Genomic DNA, 18,978 nt, shown 5'->3' with positions numbered 1-18,978 from the left:
GCTTAGTTGAGTGCTTACTGCTTAGATCTGGCCCACGGGGCCGGTCTGGAAATGGCAAAGGACCGGCCCACTTTGCCTCTGCTAGCAAAAAAAGGAGTGAGGGCAGGGTACATGCACACTCCTATAACAGCTTTTGGACTCCTGAGTGCCCCAGGAGGCCATCCAAGCCCAAAACGGGGTCTCCGGAGTCATCCAGGCTCAAAATGAGGCCTCCAGAATGGCCCAGGAGGCCTTCTAGGCCCAAACCGGGGCCTCTGGAGTCATCCAGGCTCAAAACCGAGCCTCCAGAGTGGCCCAGGAGGCCTTCTAGGCCCAAACTGGGGCCTCCAGAGTCATCCAGGACCAAAATGGGGCCTCCGGAGTGCATAAGTCATTTTTTAAGCTATTGCAACTTCACTAAATGGTCACTAAATGAACTGTTGCAAGTTGAGGACAACATGTACTTGATAACAGGAATCCCAAAAGTATTGAATATGAATAGTGAGGAGTTCACAAGAACTAATATGATCATAATAAAGATAAATATTGTCATATTCCAAATGCACTTCTGTCATGGAATCTCTATCACTATTACAATTAAAATGCATTTCAAAAATGATTTTTAAAATAGGATAGAAATAAAGCTGTAGTTATGTTTAATTATATTTAACTAAACAACAATTTCTGCTACTCCATACCTTTCACATCTGACTCCTGAATAACCTGGAGCGCATTTATCACAGACAACTTCACCTCTGCTATCCAAATGACAAGTAGGACTGAAACTAAAAATAAACAACTTATGATATAGATTATATAAAGTTAATACATCAAATACATGCATAGTTCATGACTGCACAATGTAGTAATTAGTGGACAATACAAGCAGTGTGCAATCCTGTATGTGCCTATTCAAAGTCAAGCCACACTCATTACTGTTTCAAATTGTGTTATAACTATGTAAGTATATACACAATTTCATTCTTAGCTACATGCATGTCTATCTGCTTAAAACAACTTTATAGTATCTGAAAGATTCAGTACTTAAGAGAGAAAACCTTTAAAATCCTTTAAAAGATAAACTCCTCCAGAATGCTTGAAACAATTTACTGGACTGCTACCAATCACTTGGCAAGACTCAGCTTAAATTACTATTATTTTATATAAATAGCAAAATGCTAGCAGGTTTTTTAAAAAATATGAGCAGCAGCACACAACACTACTGGATTTTAACTTTAAAAAAGCTGAGAAAAACAAAACTTCCCCATTTGGGCCAACAAGAGCGATCATTTCAGAAGAATGAAGTGGAATTTTTGTCTTGACTTTTCTTCTCCCCATTCTTATTCTCCTTCCTCCACTCCCTTTTCCCTTAGTGGTCCCGCTTGTCTGAAATTGCTGTAGTTTTCATATATCATTTCCAATAAGCAGTTTACTTGTTAGTAGCACTTCTCAGTGGACAGGCACATGGCTGGCAATCTTCTGTGGTTCCCCTGGAAGGCATTCCGTAGAATCCTGGCAAACACTGCTCACAAGATTGCCCTGTGGTATTATGCTCACAAGCCTATAAACACACAAGAAGCCTTTTGATACTTAATTTGGATGGAATTTTATTCCCAGAGGGAGCTCAGTATGAAAAAGCATGCAGATTTAGTATTCAAAGAACAAACACAAAGAAACAGGGATGCCAGTGGCAAAAAGCTTTTGTAAACTCACATTAACAACTTATGCAGAACTGATATGCACATTTGATTTTATAAATTAGTCATGTTACTTTGATGGGGAATGAAAGCAAATTAAATGTATTTTAATTTGGCAATCATACAATTCATTTAGATGTTTTTACTCCATCCTTAAAGAAATAATGCATAACAAAATATTATCTGGAAATAATGTCCACATTATTTAATACTAACTTAATTACCAGTTAGGAGCCACCCAGAAGAGCCACTTTGATGAGACGATCGGCCAAAAAATAAAATAATGTAGTAAAATAAAATGCTCCAGTATTTTTCCATCCAGATCTATAGGAATTTGGCCATTGACTTGAATGGAAAAAAGCTGTAGCCTTTTTGGATGGATTTCTTTATAAAATATGTTTTACATTAGTTATAACTAAAGACAGACTTCGAAGGTACTTTAATGTGCACAAAGAGCAGGCTTTAAAGGTAGCAGAAATGGTTAGGAATATGTGTATCCCTTCTTGTTTGATGCATGTTTAAAAATTCAACATTTTATATACCAGAAATGGTAGAAACAGGACACAAACTTACAATACAAACACCATGACTATCACACTCAGTTGCATGACCATTGCAATCACACGGCAGGCAAATCCCTCCGAAAAGTATTGCATCCACTCGATAGTACCCAGGAACACAGGACTAAAAATAGCATAAAAAAGGAATTGCAACAAGCATGTTAATTATCATAAATCTGACCTTATGGATTCAATAATGTGATATTTTGAAAACCCATTAACCCAAATCAAACGATGTTGCCTATAAATAAGACTTTACAATTTTGGATCTATAGGGCTTTTTCAGGAAATTTAACAAAAGCCTGATTGCAGATCTCTCTCTATGTCTGACAACAATTTCAAAAGTGAGCTAAACTCTCTGAATTCTTTCTTATCAGAAAGAAAATATAAAAGAAAATATTTTCTAAAGATATTAATATCCTTATCAGTTTCATTAATAAATAATAAATTAATAATGACAGTTTTCACAAGAGAAAGAATAACAATTATTTTAATTTTAATTTTAGATCTAGATCTAGAATAGGAAATGGTATTTTGGCACTGCATTTTTCAAAACTACAGGTCAAAAGGCAGTTTGTGTGAGGACTAATTGTTGTAAACTTCTAATAAATTTATATAGATTAAGGATGTATTACAAAACCAAATTTGAAGGAAAAAAGGTGACGGTATGCACTTTGGTGTCCATGAAATGCTTTAAAAATCATATTTTTCCCTTTGGATCATACTGTACTGTCCTAATATGCATGCTAAGTGGCTATGTTAGAGTCAGTTATTAGAATTATCTTAAAAGCCAGTTTGGTGCAGTAGTTAAGGTGCTGCCCTGGAAACCAGAAAACTGTGAGATCTAATCCTAATTTAGGCATGAAAGCTGACTGGGTGACTTTGGGTCAGCCATTTCTTCTCAGCCCAACCCATCTCACAGGATTATTGTTTTGAGGAAAATAGGAAGAAGTAGCATTGCTGCTTTGAGTCATATATAAAAATAATAAATGAGGTAAATCAATCAATCAATTTTTGAAAGTCTTATTCGCTGAGGAAAAGGACATCTTTATGATAAATGCTCTACAATTTTGGAAATTCCTGAAAGAAGTAAAGACTGCACATCATTGTACCATTTTGGCAATGCTGGCAAGTAACATTTTATTCTCTAATCTATTTAATTCTGATCATATTTATTAAATATGGACTTTAAACACATTTGTTGGGGAGGGGGGTTGTTTTGGTTTTGCTGCTCAGTGGTCACTGACTGTGCTTGATGATTTTTACTTCTTACCACTTGATTACATGCTGATGTTTTTCAGTTGTATTTCTATATATGGGTTCACTGATATTGATCATGTGACCCCTTTGGAAAACCCATTTTTAAAATGAGGCAATATTATTACATAACAAACAAATAAATAAAATATTGCAATTACTTCACAAGATATTCCGGAGTAACCCTGTGGACATTCACAATATTCTACATGTACAGCTGAAGACAGATCTATGAGATTAGCATTTGCTGTATCCAAAGTCACAGAGTCCAACCTGTAATAACATAAAAACTGGAAATTAATGGTGTAAACAATGTATTGGGTTTTTTTCATTGTGTAAAATAATGCATATCCACAAAATACACAAATGTACAGGTAAAACTTTGCATTCTTTCTTGTTCTGAATGCATATTTCCACATAAGATACATTTAGCAATCTATTATACATTCAGTAGTTCTGGCTTGTGTTTTTCCCTCCCAAAGATTGGCCTTGTATTCCATCTCTCAGGCTGGGGGGTGAAATTATACGCCCCTCAGACAAGGTTCGCAATTTGGGAGTCCTCCTGGACCCACAGCTGACTTTAGAACATCATCTGTCGGCTGTGACCAGGGGGACACTTGCCCAGGTTCGCCTGGTGCACCAATTGCGTCCCTACCTGAACCGGGAGGCCCTCAGATCAGTCACTCACGCCCTTGTGACCTCAAGACTGGGCTACTGTAATGCGCTCTACATGGGGCAGCCCTTGAAGAGCATTAGGAGACTTCAGTTTATCCAGAATGCAGCCGCGCGAGCGATTGTGGGTGTACCTCGGTACACCCATGTTACACCTATCCTCCGCGAGCTGTACTGGCTGCCTGTTGGTCTCTGGACACGCTTCAAGGTGCTAGTCGTTACTTTTAAAGCCCTACATGGTATTGGACCTGGGTACTTGAGAGACCGCCTCCTGCCAATTACCTCCCTACGACCAATTAGATCCCACAGATTAGGCCTCCTCCAAATACCATCCGCTGGCCAATGTCGACTGTCGACCCCTCGGGGGAGGGCCTTCTCTGTGGCTGCTCCAGCCCTCTGGAACGATCTCCCCGTGGAGATTCGGACCCTCACCACCCTTCAGGCTTTCCACAAAGCTATCAAGACCTGGCTGTTCCGGCAGGCCTGGGGCTGATGAGTTCCCAGCCCCACCTGAATTGCTGCAACTGTTGCGTTGTTTTTAAGCTGTTTTTTGTATTTGTTTTTGTCTTTGTTTGTTGTTTGTATTCCCCCCTCCCCACCTTGTTTGTTAGCTGCCCTGATTCCCTCGGGAATAGGGCGGCATACAAGTGTAATAAACATACAAACATACATACAAACAGTTCTAAATAAAATCCAATTGTAATCAGTATGAGCTGTACAACATTTGTAATACAGCCAGGATCCTGGCAAATATGGGTAATGGATAATACAGGAAACTGCAATTTCAAGTCAAATTATTTGTCTGTTATTCTTTTAAATTCCCTACCACTTAATCCTATTTAACTACAAAAAATTGAGAACCTGATATTATCCTATGGAAAATTAGGTCTTTGCCCAAACGTTTGAATATTTTAATAAAGGAGCACATTAAATCCTCTTGAGATTCTTTTGTTATTCTTTTGGTATGGCTTAAGTATATATATTTTAAACAAATCTTTACATTACCTATATACAGATTTTTCTGCGGTGTTGTAACTGGCCCTAAGTAGAATATGGGTCACATTAACTAAAACAGTCATCAGGGTGTCACGATCTATTGACTTCTTCGTATTAAAATCAACAAAGTTTTCAGATATAAGATGCACTGTACTGGAATATTCCTCATATGGTTGTAAAGACAGCCCTTCAGATCTTGTAGAGAGAATATGTCCATTGCCCTGAAATGACAGGTATTGTTATTTTATACATTTCTAAAGTAAAATTGGAAATCGTTTAAAATTACACTTAATGGAAACCATACTAGGTTCCCAGGATTCCTCTTTTTCCAAAACCCACTCTATCTTTTCCAAACTTTACATTTCTTTAGGAGTGTATAATATGTTTTGAATCTGAACTGTACTTAATGGAAAACATCAGTTTCAAATGTCATCTCTCTTTATCTATATGTCAATTATATTGGAAGTTCATCAAGATTTGAAAAAAGTTATTTTTCGAGTGCAAAACCTTCCACTTTCTAAAGTCTGCTCAAATGGGGTGTTTGGGATTTAAAATAAAGTATTCTGAACAATCCAAATTCAAAACCTTTTGCACGCCATTAATTTCTTTCAAACCATCTTATACTATTTTCCAGGTGTAAAGTAATATTAAGAAATGCCCAGATCATAAATTTAAACACATTTTCATGGAAATAAACCCACTTAGCCATAAAAACCACTTAACATCTTTACTTCCCCATCCAAACCAAGTCTCAATACAACTGGAAGACCCCATGATGGAGAAGACATTCTTGTCCTTAAGTATGATGCACTGACAGAGTACATAAATATCACCACATTTATATATATTTTTTTAATTTTAAAGAAAATTTTAAAAACCAAAAGTCAAAAGTCTGCATGTTACAGGAGGTTTCCAAGTTCATTGTTGCAAGGGTATCTTTTCTCAACTCTCCACTAAAGGACCATCTGCAGAAATTCAGAAGACCCTCTAGGAAGCACTTCCAAAGGAACAAGAACTGCTACCAGAAGAAGGAGCTACAGGTAGTCCTTGACTTACAACAATTCATTTAGTGACCGTTCAAAGTTATAACAGCACCGAAAAAAGTGACATGACTTTTTTCACACTTACCACCTTTGTAGCACCATCATGATCATGTGATCAAAATTCAAAGGACGCTTGGCAACCGGTCCATATTTATGACCGCTGCTGTGTCCCAAGGTCATGTGATCACTTTTTCCTGACCTTCTGACAAACAAAGTCAGTGGGGAAACAGATTCACTTAACAACTGAGTTACTGACTTATCTACTGCGGTGCTTCACTTAACAACTGAGGCAAGCAAAGTTGTAAAATGATGCAAAACTCACAACAGATGTCTCACTTAACAACAGAAATTTTGGGCTCAATTATGGTCCTAAGTCAAGGAGTACCTGTACCAAGTCAGGAACTTTCTCCCTCAAGAGCATTCAGAATACTTTATGCATTAATACTTTGTATCCTTATCCATTTAATACGATTACCTGGATAATAACATCGACACTAGATACCAAGTCACTATCTGTACTGTCCATGGGAATATCGTATGACACGGTATACTTTAAATAGCCACCAAAGGCAGTGAGCTGAAAGCATAAAATGCAAGAAATCAAAAGTATTATTTTTTAATCTTCTTTTTCATTTATAAATATGAAGATGAAATATAAATTTTGCATCCAATGACAGTTTTCACCTTTTTAAGATTTCTTATTAAATTATCTGTAAAAATGCTACATTAGACTCAAAAGAAATAAATCCTAAGAAAAATCTTATTTTTCATATTAACCTTACATTCTAACATCTATGTCTAACTTGACAGTTCTACATTTACTGATTTTTTTTAAATTCTGAACTTCTTTTTAGTTTCACTATCTTTCCATTACATAAAATCATAAACTTTCAAAACCAATTCTTAGTTTTTGAAATAACTGCAGTGCCTAAATGTAATGATTGTTTGGAATATAAATTGTGTCTTGCAACAGTTCTCTGATTATTTCTTAAATCAAATCTTTCCTGTACAATGAGTAAATAATAAAGATATAGACATGGAAAAACAGCTACTATATTTAAATGCACATTCCTTTTTGCATTAAGATGTTTGCATCTTAATTCCAACACCAATATTTCTTGGGGGGGGGGGGAGGCAGAGGTGACATATTCCAGATATAACTTTAATGATCCTAATATGGTAGGATTCCTAGGAAAAGATACCATATGCATTTTTAAACATTACATTATATACATAATAAAGTGAATATGCAACACATAAAACTTTATACATACACAGAACACTTAAAAAAGACACATTTCCTCCAGACTACTTACCTTATTTCCAAGGTATGATTTAGGTGCAGACCAGTAATAAGGAGGGTTTAGTACTTTTGCAACCTCAGTGTCATTAATACTTATTTGATGAGATTTATCAAACTGATCTTCTTGAGGTTTCATAGTTTTTGAAGAATATGGAATTGTCATCTCCCACCCAGTCATAGAAGACACCTTAATAAAACAGAAACATGATCAAGCATTTAAGTAATCAAGAAACAGAGAGAAAGGGTGTGATTGTGTGTGTGTGTGTTGCTTTAGCAAAGCTCTATTTTTATTTGGCCCACCATATGATATTATGTTATGGCAGAGTAATCCAAGCAAAATAGAAACCACAGGATATAGTTTTTTCCACAATGAAAGCATTAAAATGCTTTATATAGGAATGTGATTTCAGAATAGCTGTTTATGAGGCAGTACAAAGACTTCGTGTGGCTTTCCCAGGTCATGTGTAGTATGCCATGCACAGATTTTTAAAAAAATGTATTTTATTTCATCAAGCATGAATTAGATAACAGATATAAGTATAAACATGAATATGAATACATGAAATGAATACGAATACAAGAGAATAGTAGGACAGGGATGCTTATGTACACCCCTTATAGACCTCTTAGGAATGGGGTGAGGTCAACAGTAGACAGTCTAAGGTTAAAGGTTTGAAGAAGCTGTCCATCAGATTGCCATTATGTGATGTTTCATAGCATTTTTCCTATTTGCAGAGCTGGGTGAGGGTGGCCTGCGTGTAATGAATCTGGCCTCTGGGCTGCCAGTTTGACACCCCTGTACTAGAGATAACCTAGGAAGGTTTGGACACATCTTCCGAAGATGCCTCATACTTTTATAGGTTTATACATTTAAATCAATTCATAGTAATATATGAAAGTAGCAGCATATATGTAAGTTAGCAATTATACCCATACAAAATATAAAAGCTACTGTGTATGTGTGTGTGTATGTATGTATGTATGTATGTATGTATACACACACACATATATATATATATATATATATATATACACATACATACATACATGTGTGTGTGTGTTACCAAGCATATATGTTACCAATTACACCTGTAGAAAATGAACAATTTTCAGATCTTACTAGAATAGCAGCATGAACAATATTATTGCAATTCTCACTTGCAAAACTAAATATTTTAAATTCCTAATACTTAAAATTCTAGCATCTCTTTTACTTTAACTGTTAGTGCTTGGTTTTCAACAGGGAAATTGCATGCAAACCTGTAACTGATCAGTATTTTCAAATATTATAATATATCTTTAGATAATTTGCTGCTTTCTATAATTTAAACACATATAAAATAGAAGTATGAATTATGTTTTTCTCATTTGAGATCCAATCTTTTATGTTTATCATATTCTATTTCTTAGATACACTTTGGCTTTTTAGTTTGACCCTATTTTATTTTTATTAAGTGAAATAGTTAACAGAGTAAAAGCATTTATGGAAATTAATGTGAGAAGGAATGCCTGCCAAGCAAAATTAACACAAGAAGGGTGTTTATGTTTGAGGAAAATAAATGAAATACTAATTGTAGAATATTACTCATAGTATACCTTAGTAGCGGACCAAGGAAGACTTTCACACACATCAGAAACACCAAAACAGAAGCATTCCGTGCAACCCTGTGGGTTTCTTTCTTGGAGATTATAGAATCCAGATTTGCAACGGTCACAATTTTCTCCTTCTACATTTTCCTATGAACATAATCAGAACCAGCATACAATAAAGTGGACTTAGCAATTTTACCTTAACATTTTCTAGGATTTTCTTCTGACATAAAGTATTGAACAGAAATTTTTCACTGCTTATATATTATGTGTCAAAAAGTACTTGTATTTTATACTAAGAATATCATATGACAAGCAAAGATACCAATTATGATGCTGGCTATGAATACTGAGGCCACAGGCTCCACATAACTGATTTAATGTCTGGTTCAAAAAAGTCAGTCTACTTCATGTTCGCAAAAAAGTCAAATTTTGCCCTTATTGGTTTTTTGTTTGAATTTCATTAAATCCGTTTTTATTTTGGCACTTACAAGCTAGATATTGAGCCTATGCTAGATAAATGAAGTTTTTTGAAGCTTATAAAATCATATTAGAACATCAACTTCATTATACATAGAAGACTTTTGCTCATCAGTAAATAATGTGTGGGTGAATGTGAATGGTTTTAAAAAAAATCAACTAATGTATTCACAAACATCCCTCCTACAATATTTGAATTTGGAATTGCTTTTTCCAAACCAAGATTTACTCACAGTCTCTGATACATAATTTTGCCAATGTAAAATTATACCTGCATCATGAATCTTAGTTTAAATCCCCATCTAAGAGATTTTTGCTTAAATTCCACTTGTTAGATATAGGATTGCTATTAAGAGAGAAATTTCCCAAAATAAATAAACGGACAAGTTTCCACTTTAAAGTGTATTATTATTAAAATTTTAGTACGTGATACCTAGGTATCCATCATTAATTAGTTCCAGGAGGTGGATAAGTACAAAAAATGATGAGTACCATACAAATTTTTCACATAAGGAATAAGGTAGTGAGTCAACACCCATAAGTTCAAAGCTTATACATTGAGTACCAAACAAATGATGAGTGCAAGGACAGTTTTTTGACATAAAATACATTTAGTACCAAATTTGATGTGTTTCAAAGCAGTTGAGTATCAAGGTACCACTGTATAGTTAGTCAAAGTAAAAATCAAAGCTGTACTTACTTTGCAAAGGCAAGGTTCAGTACATGGATCATCATTTATGCTGCCAACAAGGCTACAATTACAGCGTATGCAATTTGGATAACCTTTGTAGCCAAAGGCACAATAGTCACATTTTTTTCCAGCATACCCTTCCTTGCAATGACATTGACCAGGCTGAATACCTTGAAAAAAATAAAACAAATACAAGAAAGTTGCTTATTCGTTATATAAATACTAATAAGATCCAAATAAATTTAATTTAATTTTATGTTTGGTTGTTTCTTACACACCCAAAACCTGATTTTGTAAATACTGCCTAGACCATTATCTCTTACCTCTTTGGGGGTCAGCATGATTATTATCCTTAACACAGTCAAAGCCAAAGGACCCAAATAAATGACACTCACATGGACGGCAAGGATGGTTGTCGTAAGGAGACACCTGGAATATTTTAATTTTTATTAATTGTTTGATGCTACTGAAAATGAATTCTTGCTCCTGTTTAGGAGTATATATGAAGACATACATCTCAACTGGCAAGGATGGTTAATTATTTCATGGGATGAGTGTAAGGCAAAAACTAGATAAATGCAAGCATAAATGAGGTAATGTTGAAACCAGCCATTATGGCACCGGGAAACACTCTGTATGTTACAAAAATGAACGGCTGGATCCAAAGATGGTTTCTTCAGGAGGGGTCTCACCACCGCCGCTTTAAGTGCGGGGGGAAAGACCCCCTCCCGAAGGGAGGTGGTAACAACCGCCTGGATCCAGCCCCGTGTCACCTCCCTGCTGTTGACAACCAGCCAGGAGGGGCACGGGTCCAGTACACATGTGGAGGCACTCACAGCTCTCATGGCCTTGTCCACGTCCCCAGGGGCAACATCCTGAAACTCAACCCAGCGATGGTCTACCAGGTTATCCCCTTGTGCCTTGGCTGGATCTGCAGAATCGGAGTCCAACTCCGACCGAAACCGAGCAACTTTGTCCGCCAAGAACTGGACGTAGTCTTCAGCCCTACCCTGCAGGGGGTCCCCCGTATCCCTCCTATTTAGGAGGGAACGGGTTATCCTAAACAGAGCGGCTGGACGCGACTCAGCGGAGGCAATCAAGGTGGCAATATAAGATCTTTTTGCCGTCCTAATTGCCCTGATGTAATCCTTGATGCACGATGTTAAAAGCGCTCGGCTCGATTCGGATTTGTTGGATCTCCACAAGTGCTCTAGGCGTCTCTTCCGGCGCTTCCTCTCCCGGAGTTCCTCGGTGAACCAAGGGGGCCTCCTGGATCCACAGCCTCGGAGCGGCCGTAGTGGCGCAATCCGGTCAAGAGACTCCGTCGCTGCCGAATTCCAGGCAGCAACCAGGGTCTCCACCGGACTGTGGGTGAGAGTATCAGGAATAACCCCAAGCTCCGTCTGGAACCTCAAGGGGTCCATAAGTCGCCTGGGGCGGAACCACCTGGTCGGTTCCTCCTCCCTACAGTGGAGGTTTGGCCTCCGAAAGTCAAGCCTCAGTAGGCAATGGTCTGACCACGACAGGGGTATGATCTCACTACCCCTCAGACCAAGATCACAAGTCCACTGCTCTGAGAGAAATACGAGGTCGAGCGTGTGACCCGCTGAATGGGTTGGGCCCCGAATATGTTCTCAGTGTACATAAAGAAAAATAAAATAGAATACATTCATCAAGAATCATAAGCTACAACACTTAGTGATAGTCACTAAAGCCTGGAGGATTGTTCCCTCTGTGCTTCTTTAAAACAGTATATGTTAGAATAGAATAACAGAGTTGGAAGGCACCTTGGAGATCTTCTAGTCCAACCCCCTGCTTAGGAAGGAAACCCTACATCATTTCAGACAAATGGTTATACAATATCTTTTTAAAAACTTCCAGTGTTGGAACATTCACAACTTCTCTCCTGGATTAGTTTCCACCCATTGCTTCTTGTTCTACCCTCACGTACCTTGGAGAATAGTTTGACTCCCTCTTCTTTGTGGCAACCCCTGAGATATTGGAACACTGCTATCATGTCTCTCCTAGTCCTTCTTTTCATTAAACTAGATATACCTAGTTCCAGAAACAGTTCCTCATATGTTTTGGCCTCCAGTCCCCTAATCATCTTTGTTGCTCTTCTGACTTATGACTGTTTTTCTCCTTTATGACCACTGCACCATCCTCATGACCACATGGTCAAAATTTGCTTGGCACCTGGCATGTGTTCATGATAGTTGCAGTATCCAGGATTATGCAATCACCATTTGTCACTTTCCCAGCTGGTTTCCAACAAGCAAAGTGACCGGGAAATGCCAAATTTGCTTAATGACTACATGGTTCACTCAACAATTGCAGTGACTCACTTAACAAATGTGGAAAGAAAGGTCATGAAATGAGGAACCGTCTTGCTTCGCAATGGAAATTTTAGGGTCAATTGTGGTTGTAAATCGAGGTCTAGCTGTACAGTATATGGAAATAATCCCAGTCCCTTAAAATTGAAGTATGCTTGCCTTGCATTCTAAACAACAAAATATCCAACCATTTTTTTCTTAAATATTTTAAGCAAATGTTGTACAAAATCTCCCAATGCAATAAGCTTAACACTGTATCCTGAAGTGTTGGAATATAGTATATGAAAATAGCAATGAATTTAAATGTATGAATTTAAAACTAAGTTTGGAGCTATTGTTTATTAGCCAATGTTGCACTCTATTTTATACAAAATGCTTCCATATCAGAAAACACCCATGTTCGTCTATTCCAGACACCTGTAATGACCCCAAAGGACAGCTATTTGTCTATGACCTTCTATAACAAATTCATGGCTTTATAAAGAGATACAATAATATCAACAGCCAACTATGCTCACTGGGTAGTTTCAGGTAACTGCTATTTGAGGAAAAGTTTTAGAAGTTACTTGCAATCTTGTGGCGAGTTTGCTGTTTAATCTGCTAGTTTTGCAAAAGGAGAAACTACACAGCCGTAAAAATAATTCCTGTTGCTCAATGCAGCTGTGCTGAGCTGCTTTCCTGGCACGATTTGGAAGATATTTGGTCACAGTAGATCAAATATGGATAAGACAGCCAGTTTGCCTAGTAGTGGTTCAGGCACCAGACAAGAAATCAGGAGTTTCTAGTCCCATTTTAGGCATGAAAACCTGCTTGGATGAAATGAGGCCAGTCACTCTTTTTTCCCCTTCTTTCCTTCCTTCCTCCTTTCTTTCCTTCCTTCCTTCCTTCCTTCCTTCTTTCCTTCCTTCTTTTCCTTCCTTCTTTCCTTCCCTCTTTCTTTCCTTTCCTTCCTTTTTCCTTCCTTCCCTAACTTTCTTCCCGCCCTCCCTTTCTCTGTTGTGGGGAGTCAGAAGGAGCATTAGATCTGCTCAACGCCTTAAAAGTGGGATTTTTTTTTTAAATGGCTTTTTTTTAAGTGATTTCAGCCGGGATGCCTTTAGTACTGGCCCCATCCGTCCTCCCATCCATCTTCCAAAAAGTTGATTTAAAAAGCCAGCGATCCGCGCCCGCTTCTCCAGCATTCCTGATTCAGGAGCAGAGTCCGAGACAGTTGCCTGGGCACGCCCTGTTCCCCCCTCAAGACTTCATGTTAATGCCAAAAAGGACCTCCACAGAGACGGCTCTGGGAAGGCAGGGCAGGGACGGGATGCTGGAGAGCAGCTTTCGCCTACAGCCTTGGGGGGAGGGGGTGTTTGCAACCATGCCCTGCTTGGTGCCCCTTGTTGCTTGAAATGGGGTGCACCGTTTGGGGGGGATGCAGGAGGTCCAAATAAGAGGCAGGCTCAGCCTCTGCTGGGATGGAGCAAGCAGAAGGAAAGGCAAGAGAGGGGGGGAAATGGGATTTCGCTGGCGGTTGCAAAGCAGCCTTCCCCCAATGCCCCCAACCCTTTCAAAAGCCACCCCCATCACCAGCCTCTCCCAACCGGATCCCCGCCTGCCTCCCCTTGGCTCACCCGGAGGCTGAGCCGCTTGGCCCAGGACCGAGCCTCCTCCTTGCCACGGTGCCGCCGCCGGAAAGCCGTCACTCTCCCTGCAGAAAAATGGCACGCGCACGCACAGGAGGGGAAGGAGGGAAACCACTGCCCTCTAAAGGCCACATTGGGAATGACACTTCAGAGAAATAAAAACTTTTTTTTAACCGCATCCTTTTTAAAATTGATTTTCTTTCTTTTGGAAAATCAGGACTTTTTGAACACACCGCGGGACACGGGATAAATTATTAAAAATCATGACTGTCCCGCCAAAAGCGGGACGTCTGGTCACCTTATACTACTTCTATAAAGAAATTCCTTTCTTTTGATCTAATATGTATTTGTAAATGACCTCATGGCTGGACAGACTTCCTAGTTTTTTCTCAAAGACAGAATCCTTTCCATTTTCCTTTCAGTATAAATTCACATGGTTTTAATCATATTAAATGAACAAGAAGTAAGGCTCAAAAAAATAGATGTCAACTTTTAGCATTGCCATTAATGATATACAATATTTCAGAATCCTCTTACTTTTTGTGGTCTGTAATAGCCATCACTACACATATCACAGTTTATTCCAGTGGTGTGTTGTGTACAATTTATACATACTCCACCTCCTTTGAATTGACCAAATATGTTTATACTTTTTTTTTCATCTGCTACACTCTGGTCATAATAACAATCTTCTGTTTTGTTGTGACAGTTGCATCCTAAAAAGAACAATACTCTTTTAGTATGTGTGTGTGTAAAAATAAGTTATTCAATCAGTTAAACAGAACACATTATATTCTACACACAAATGATCCTTTTACATAACACTCAATATTAAACACTGATGGAAGATTTTAATCTTTATAGCCATGATGGTGAACCTATGGCCCGCGTGCCACCCATGTGCAATATTTGTTAAGGCACACGAGGCATTGCCCTGTCAGCTCCAGCGCGCATGCACATGCTGGCCAGATGAGTTCGACCTTCATTTGCAGCCATTTTTTGCCCTCCAGAGGCTTCCTCGAAGCCTCCAGAGGACAAAAAACAACTCAATGTGCAAACTGGAAGTTTGGGAATGGACTTCTGAATTTCCTGTAGGACCATTTTTCGCCCTCCAGAGACTTCAGGGAAGCCTCCTGAAGTCTCCGGAGCGGCTCTGGGGAAGCGGGGGAGGCTGTTTTTGCCCTCCCGATGCTCCTAGAAAGTCTGTGGAGCCTGGAGAGAGTGGAAAAGGGGTCCATCATGTGCCAAAAGCGGGGGGAGGATGGGGATAGCATGTGCAGGGGGGTTGTCACACTTGCATGCGCACGTAGGGGTCATGCGCATAGAATTATGGGTGTGAGCAAGCCCGCACACAAACACCCCCCCCCGTGCTTCCCATGCTTTTGGTATGCGATGGCAAAAAGGTTAGCCATCACTGCCTTATAGTGGAAAAAATAGTATTATGCTGATAGTGTTTATTTAGTATTCCCAATTTTATTCTAATAAGATTATTTATGAATTCACATCTAATTTTCTAGAATACATTTATACCTAACATGAGATATTCAGTTTAATAAATGCATTCTTCTCCTCAAAACATATAGATACTGTATTATATCTTTTATGTAAAGATTAGAATGAAAATTAAGATTATGAATAGCCAAATTTTGCATGAAATAGGGTGACAGACTAATAATTTATGATCCAAATAAATAATGAAAAGTTTATAGGTTTTACAAGCTTTGTTTAAATTTTGCAACTCCTAAATTTTGAGTGTTAGAAATACATTTATGCATCATTAAAGAGAATTCCTTTTTCAAACTCATGGCTTTAGTGATGGATGGATTACTTATCTAATCAGTAAAGTGGTAAACTTTAAAGGAACTATCATTTAGTACCACATACTTTCACATTTGTTGCCAGCAGAAATAGTTCCAGGTCTCCATGGTGTCTGATGGTAGCCAGGACAACACTCATTACAACTTTCACCACAAGTATTGTGTTCACACTGGCACTGTAGTTTCTACATGAAAATAAATTATAATACATTTCTATTACCAATCACCTTAAAACAAAACTATTTACCTTAGATTTATGAAATACCTGAAATATCCTCTAAATATTTAGGGCTGAATATATTCTCGTGTATACTACAAGTCTGTACAAAACTATGGTGCAAAATCTTATCTGTAAGCATTGTAGGAATCCAATAAAGAAACAACAATAGCTCAAGGAACTGATAAATACAATTAGTTCAATAGTATGAAAAAAAGAAAAAGAAAAGAGATAGGAAAGGAAAAAGCTTCTTTTAAAATCCAGATACAATGATGACACAGACATTCTACAGGTGCAAATGTGAATGTTATTTAAATGTAGATATGAGAAACTGAATGACTTAATAAAGAATTGGAGAAAGTTACAGTTGTTTCTACCAATATAGGCTGTTCTGAAAAAAGTGGAGAAAGGGTTAGCCAGGTTAGTATTTAAAAGACAGACTATATGGACATCCAGTGCTTGAAAGCTGGGGGAAAAGTCCAGTAGAAGCTGATATGCCAATGTAGTCATTTGAAAAGTTCTTTACTGCTGCTTCAATCTTTTACTTATCTGGTTCATTAGAGCTGAAAACAAAATTCCAGACAATGTTTGTTTTCCACCATTTGTTTTCCACCTAACAGAAAACCAAAACATTCGAATATTGCAAATATTGCAAAATAAACAAATTACCAGAGGTAAATTTGCTAGAAGGCAAAAAGCTAATAATACATTAAAGCATAATATGGAAAAATAAGCTGTAGTATATATTTCATTTGCAAAATAATTTCTCAGATGCTTCAAGCACTTAGCTATGAAAATAATTACAGAAAAATGTGAAGAGACTTTAAAAAAATCTAAGACGTTTAATGATTCAGGTCTTAAACAAGTTTTCACAAGGCAGTGTGCTTGTGCAATGCTTAGGCATTGTTAACACTTATCACACTGCACAGCTGTTTGCTTGCACGGAGATGTTATCTATATATGAATATGTAACTGTGTATACAAAATAGTTTTATTTGGTAAGGAAAGATGTCCAGAAAAGGAAACATAATGCATTTGAACCGGGTCTATAAATTCTTATGTTCCATATTTTCTTAATTCCTACTTAATGTTAAAGCCACTGGATATCCGTTCCTATTCCTGTAAGATTTTTGTGATTTGTATGTATTTGTTCACTGATTTAAAAGGTCCTCTAGTTCATGTAAAGTTAATATGATAGAAAGTGAAGAAAAATGTGAGAAATACTATCATTTCAATAAATAGCAGACAACTATATTATCTTTCTAAATAATCTTGCTTTTCAAAAAAGGCAAAAATGTATATTTCTCTGTAGAAAAAATATTAAAAAATACTACCTTTGTGTCTTTATCCAAAGGACAACTTTGAGCATGGCCATAGCAAATGCACATGCCTCCAACAGAGATGTCTTTTATTGAATAGTAATACTAAATAAAACAAAGTTTGATTCATTAAGTTTAATGCATTTAATATTAGAAACACAATAGCCAATATTCATTAGAAAATAATGATGCATAAATATTTAATTATAATTTTTTTAAAAATCCAGTTTCTAAATTGCAATTAACTTCAGTTAGAATTTACATATGAGGTTTACATGAGAAAGTCTTCATGCACACCCACGCACACCCACAAATTACATTGATCAGTCAGGGCACTGGAGTCATTCTTATGCTAGATGTAAAGATAACATAAAACTGTTCAAGGACATACATATACAACACAATACAACACATTATATTTCTATGAGCTCAAATTTACTTGTGTTCAAAATAAAAATTACTTTTATATTCAGAAATATTTTTAATAAGATTGTTTTTAAAGAAAATTTAAAAAATAATTATATGTCTTCCTTCTCACAGAAATGAAACAAGAATAGTTTTAGCATGGTTATGGCACCTGTTAGATTAAGCTAAATGTAAAATAGTATTAGAGCCTTCAGATCAGGGTTGTCAAACTTCCAGCCTGCGGGCCGCAGGCGTCACATGCTGGCCATATCCACTCTCATTTTAGCAAAAAGGAAATGTCATGATATGTCATGTGACGACAACGTGACTCCGCAAGTTTGACACCCCTGCTTCAGATAATACTACTTCAACACTATTGTTGCTGCTCTACAACAAAATAATGTTCACAATATATAACGACATCAAGATACTACCCGTATTTTATATAAAAGTATACTTGGTATATAAATTGAGTATGTGATCTTGATTTTTACAGAACAAGATTTATGTGCTAGAAGTCAGTGTTAAAGTAGTGCATTTCTAACATGGTATCATGCTCCTTAACTCACACGTTGGCTTCAGCAATCAATTCTATATTTGAAGAGCAATTCTTGTTTACTAACATTTAATTACCGAGGTGATAAGCAAATTGACCCTAAAAGAGCTCTAAATTCATACTTAAATTTCTTGTCATAGTTACCAAACAGATAGCTGGCTAATGTGAAAGGTAGCTGTTGTAGCCTGTCAGCCATCCTAACCCTCCAGCAGCCGAATCAGATGAGGAAGAGGTGTGGGAAGTCGGGGTCAGCATCAGGGCAACCCTGAGAGCTACGAGGGGGAAGAGGGAATGGAGCTGTCAAGAGTGAGACTGAGGTGGAGCCTGGGCCATCTGTCAGCCCTCAAATGGAGAGTCAACAGAGTCCAGGTCTGGAGGTGGCTGATAAGGAAGAGGAGAAACAGCTGGGTCCAGTGCCTGGCGTGAGGACCACAGAAG

General features: G+C 37.6%; 1 protein-coding gene across 1 annotated transcript in view; it reads right to left on the bottom strand.

The window, feature by feature from the left end:
- LAMA1 (laminin subunit alpha 1) overlaps positions 1 to 18,978 on the bottom strand; it is a 97,331-nt gene that overhangs the window by 59,455 nt on the left and 18,898 nt on the right. Inside the window, exons 6-18 of the mRNA XM_032222905.1 lie at positions 17,595 to 17,684; positions 16,111 to 16,228; positions 14,764 to 14,942; positions 10,592 to 10,697; positions 10,278 to 10,438; positions 9,104 to 9,244; positions 7,521 to 7,694; positions 6,680 to 6,781; positions 5,171 to 5,382; positions 3,655 to 3,766; positions 2,250 to 2,360; positions 1,413 to 1,540; positions 678 to 764 (exon numbers count right to left, since the gene is read on the bottom strand). Coding sequence (XP_032078796.1) covers positions 678 to 764; positions 1,413 to 1,540; positions 2,250 to 2,360; positions 3,655 to 3,766; positions 5,171 to 5,382; positions 6,680 to 6,781; positions 7,521 to 7,694; positions 9,104 to 9,244; positions 10,278 to 10,438; positions 10,592 to 10,697; positions 14,764 to 14,942; positions 16,111 to 16,228; positions 17,595 to 17,684 — 1,721 coding nt within the window. The remainder of the gene's footprint in view (positions 1 to 677; positions 765 to 1,412; positions 1,541 to 2,249; positions 2,361 to 3,654; positions 3,767 to 5,170; positions 5,383 to 6,679; positions 6,782 to 7,520; positions 7,695 to 9,103; positions 9,245 to 10,277; positions 10,439 to 10,591; positions 10,698 to 14,763; positions 14,943 to 16,110; positions 16,229 to 17,594; positions 17,685 to 18,978) is intronic.

Source organism: Thamnophis elegans, chromosome 8 (genome assembly GCF_009769535.1).
Source record: "Thamnophis elegans isolate rThaEle1 chromosome 8, rThaEle1.pri, whole genome shotgun sequence".
NCBI classification, from domain to species: Eukaryota; Metazoa; Chordata; class Lepidosauria; order Squamata; family Colubridae; genus Thamnophis; species Thamnophis elegans.
Note: the sequence above shows the minus strand (reverse complement) of the source record. Positions and strands in the feature narration are given on the sequence as shown.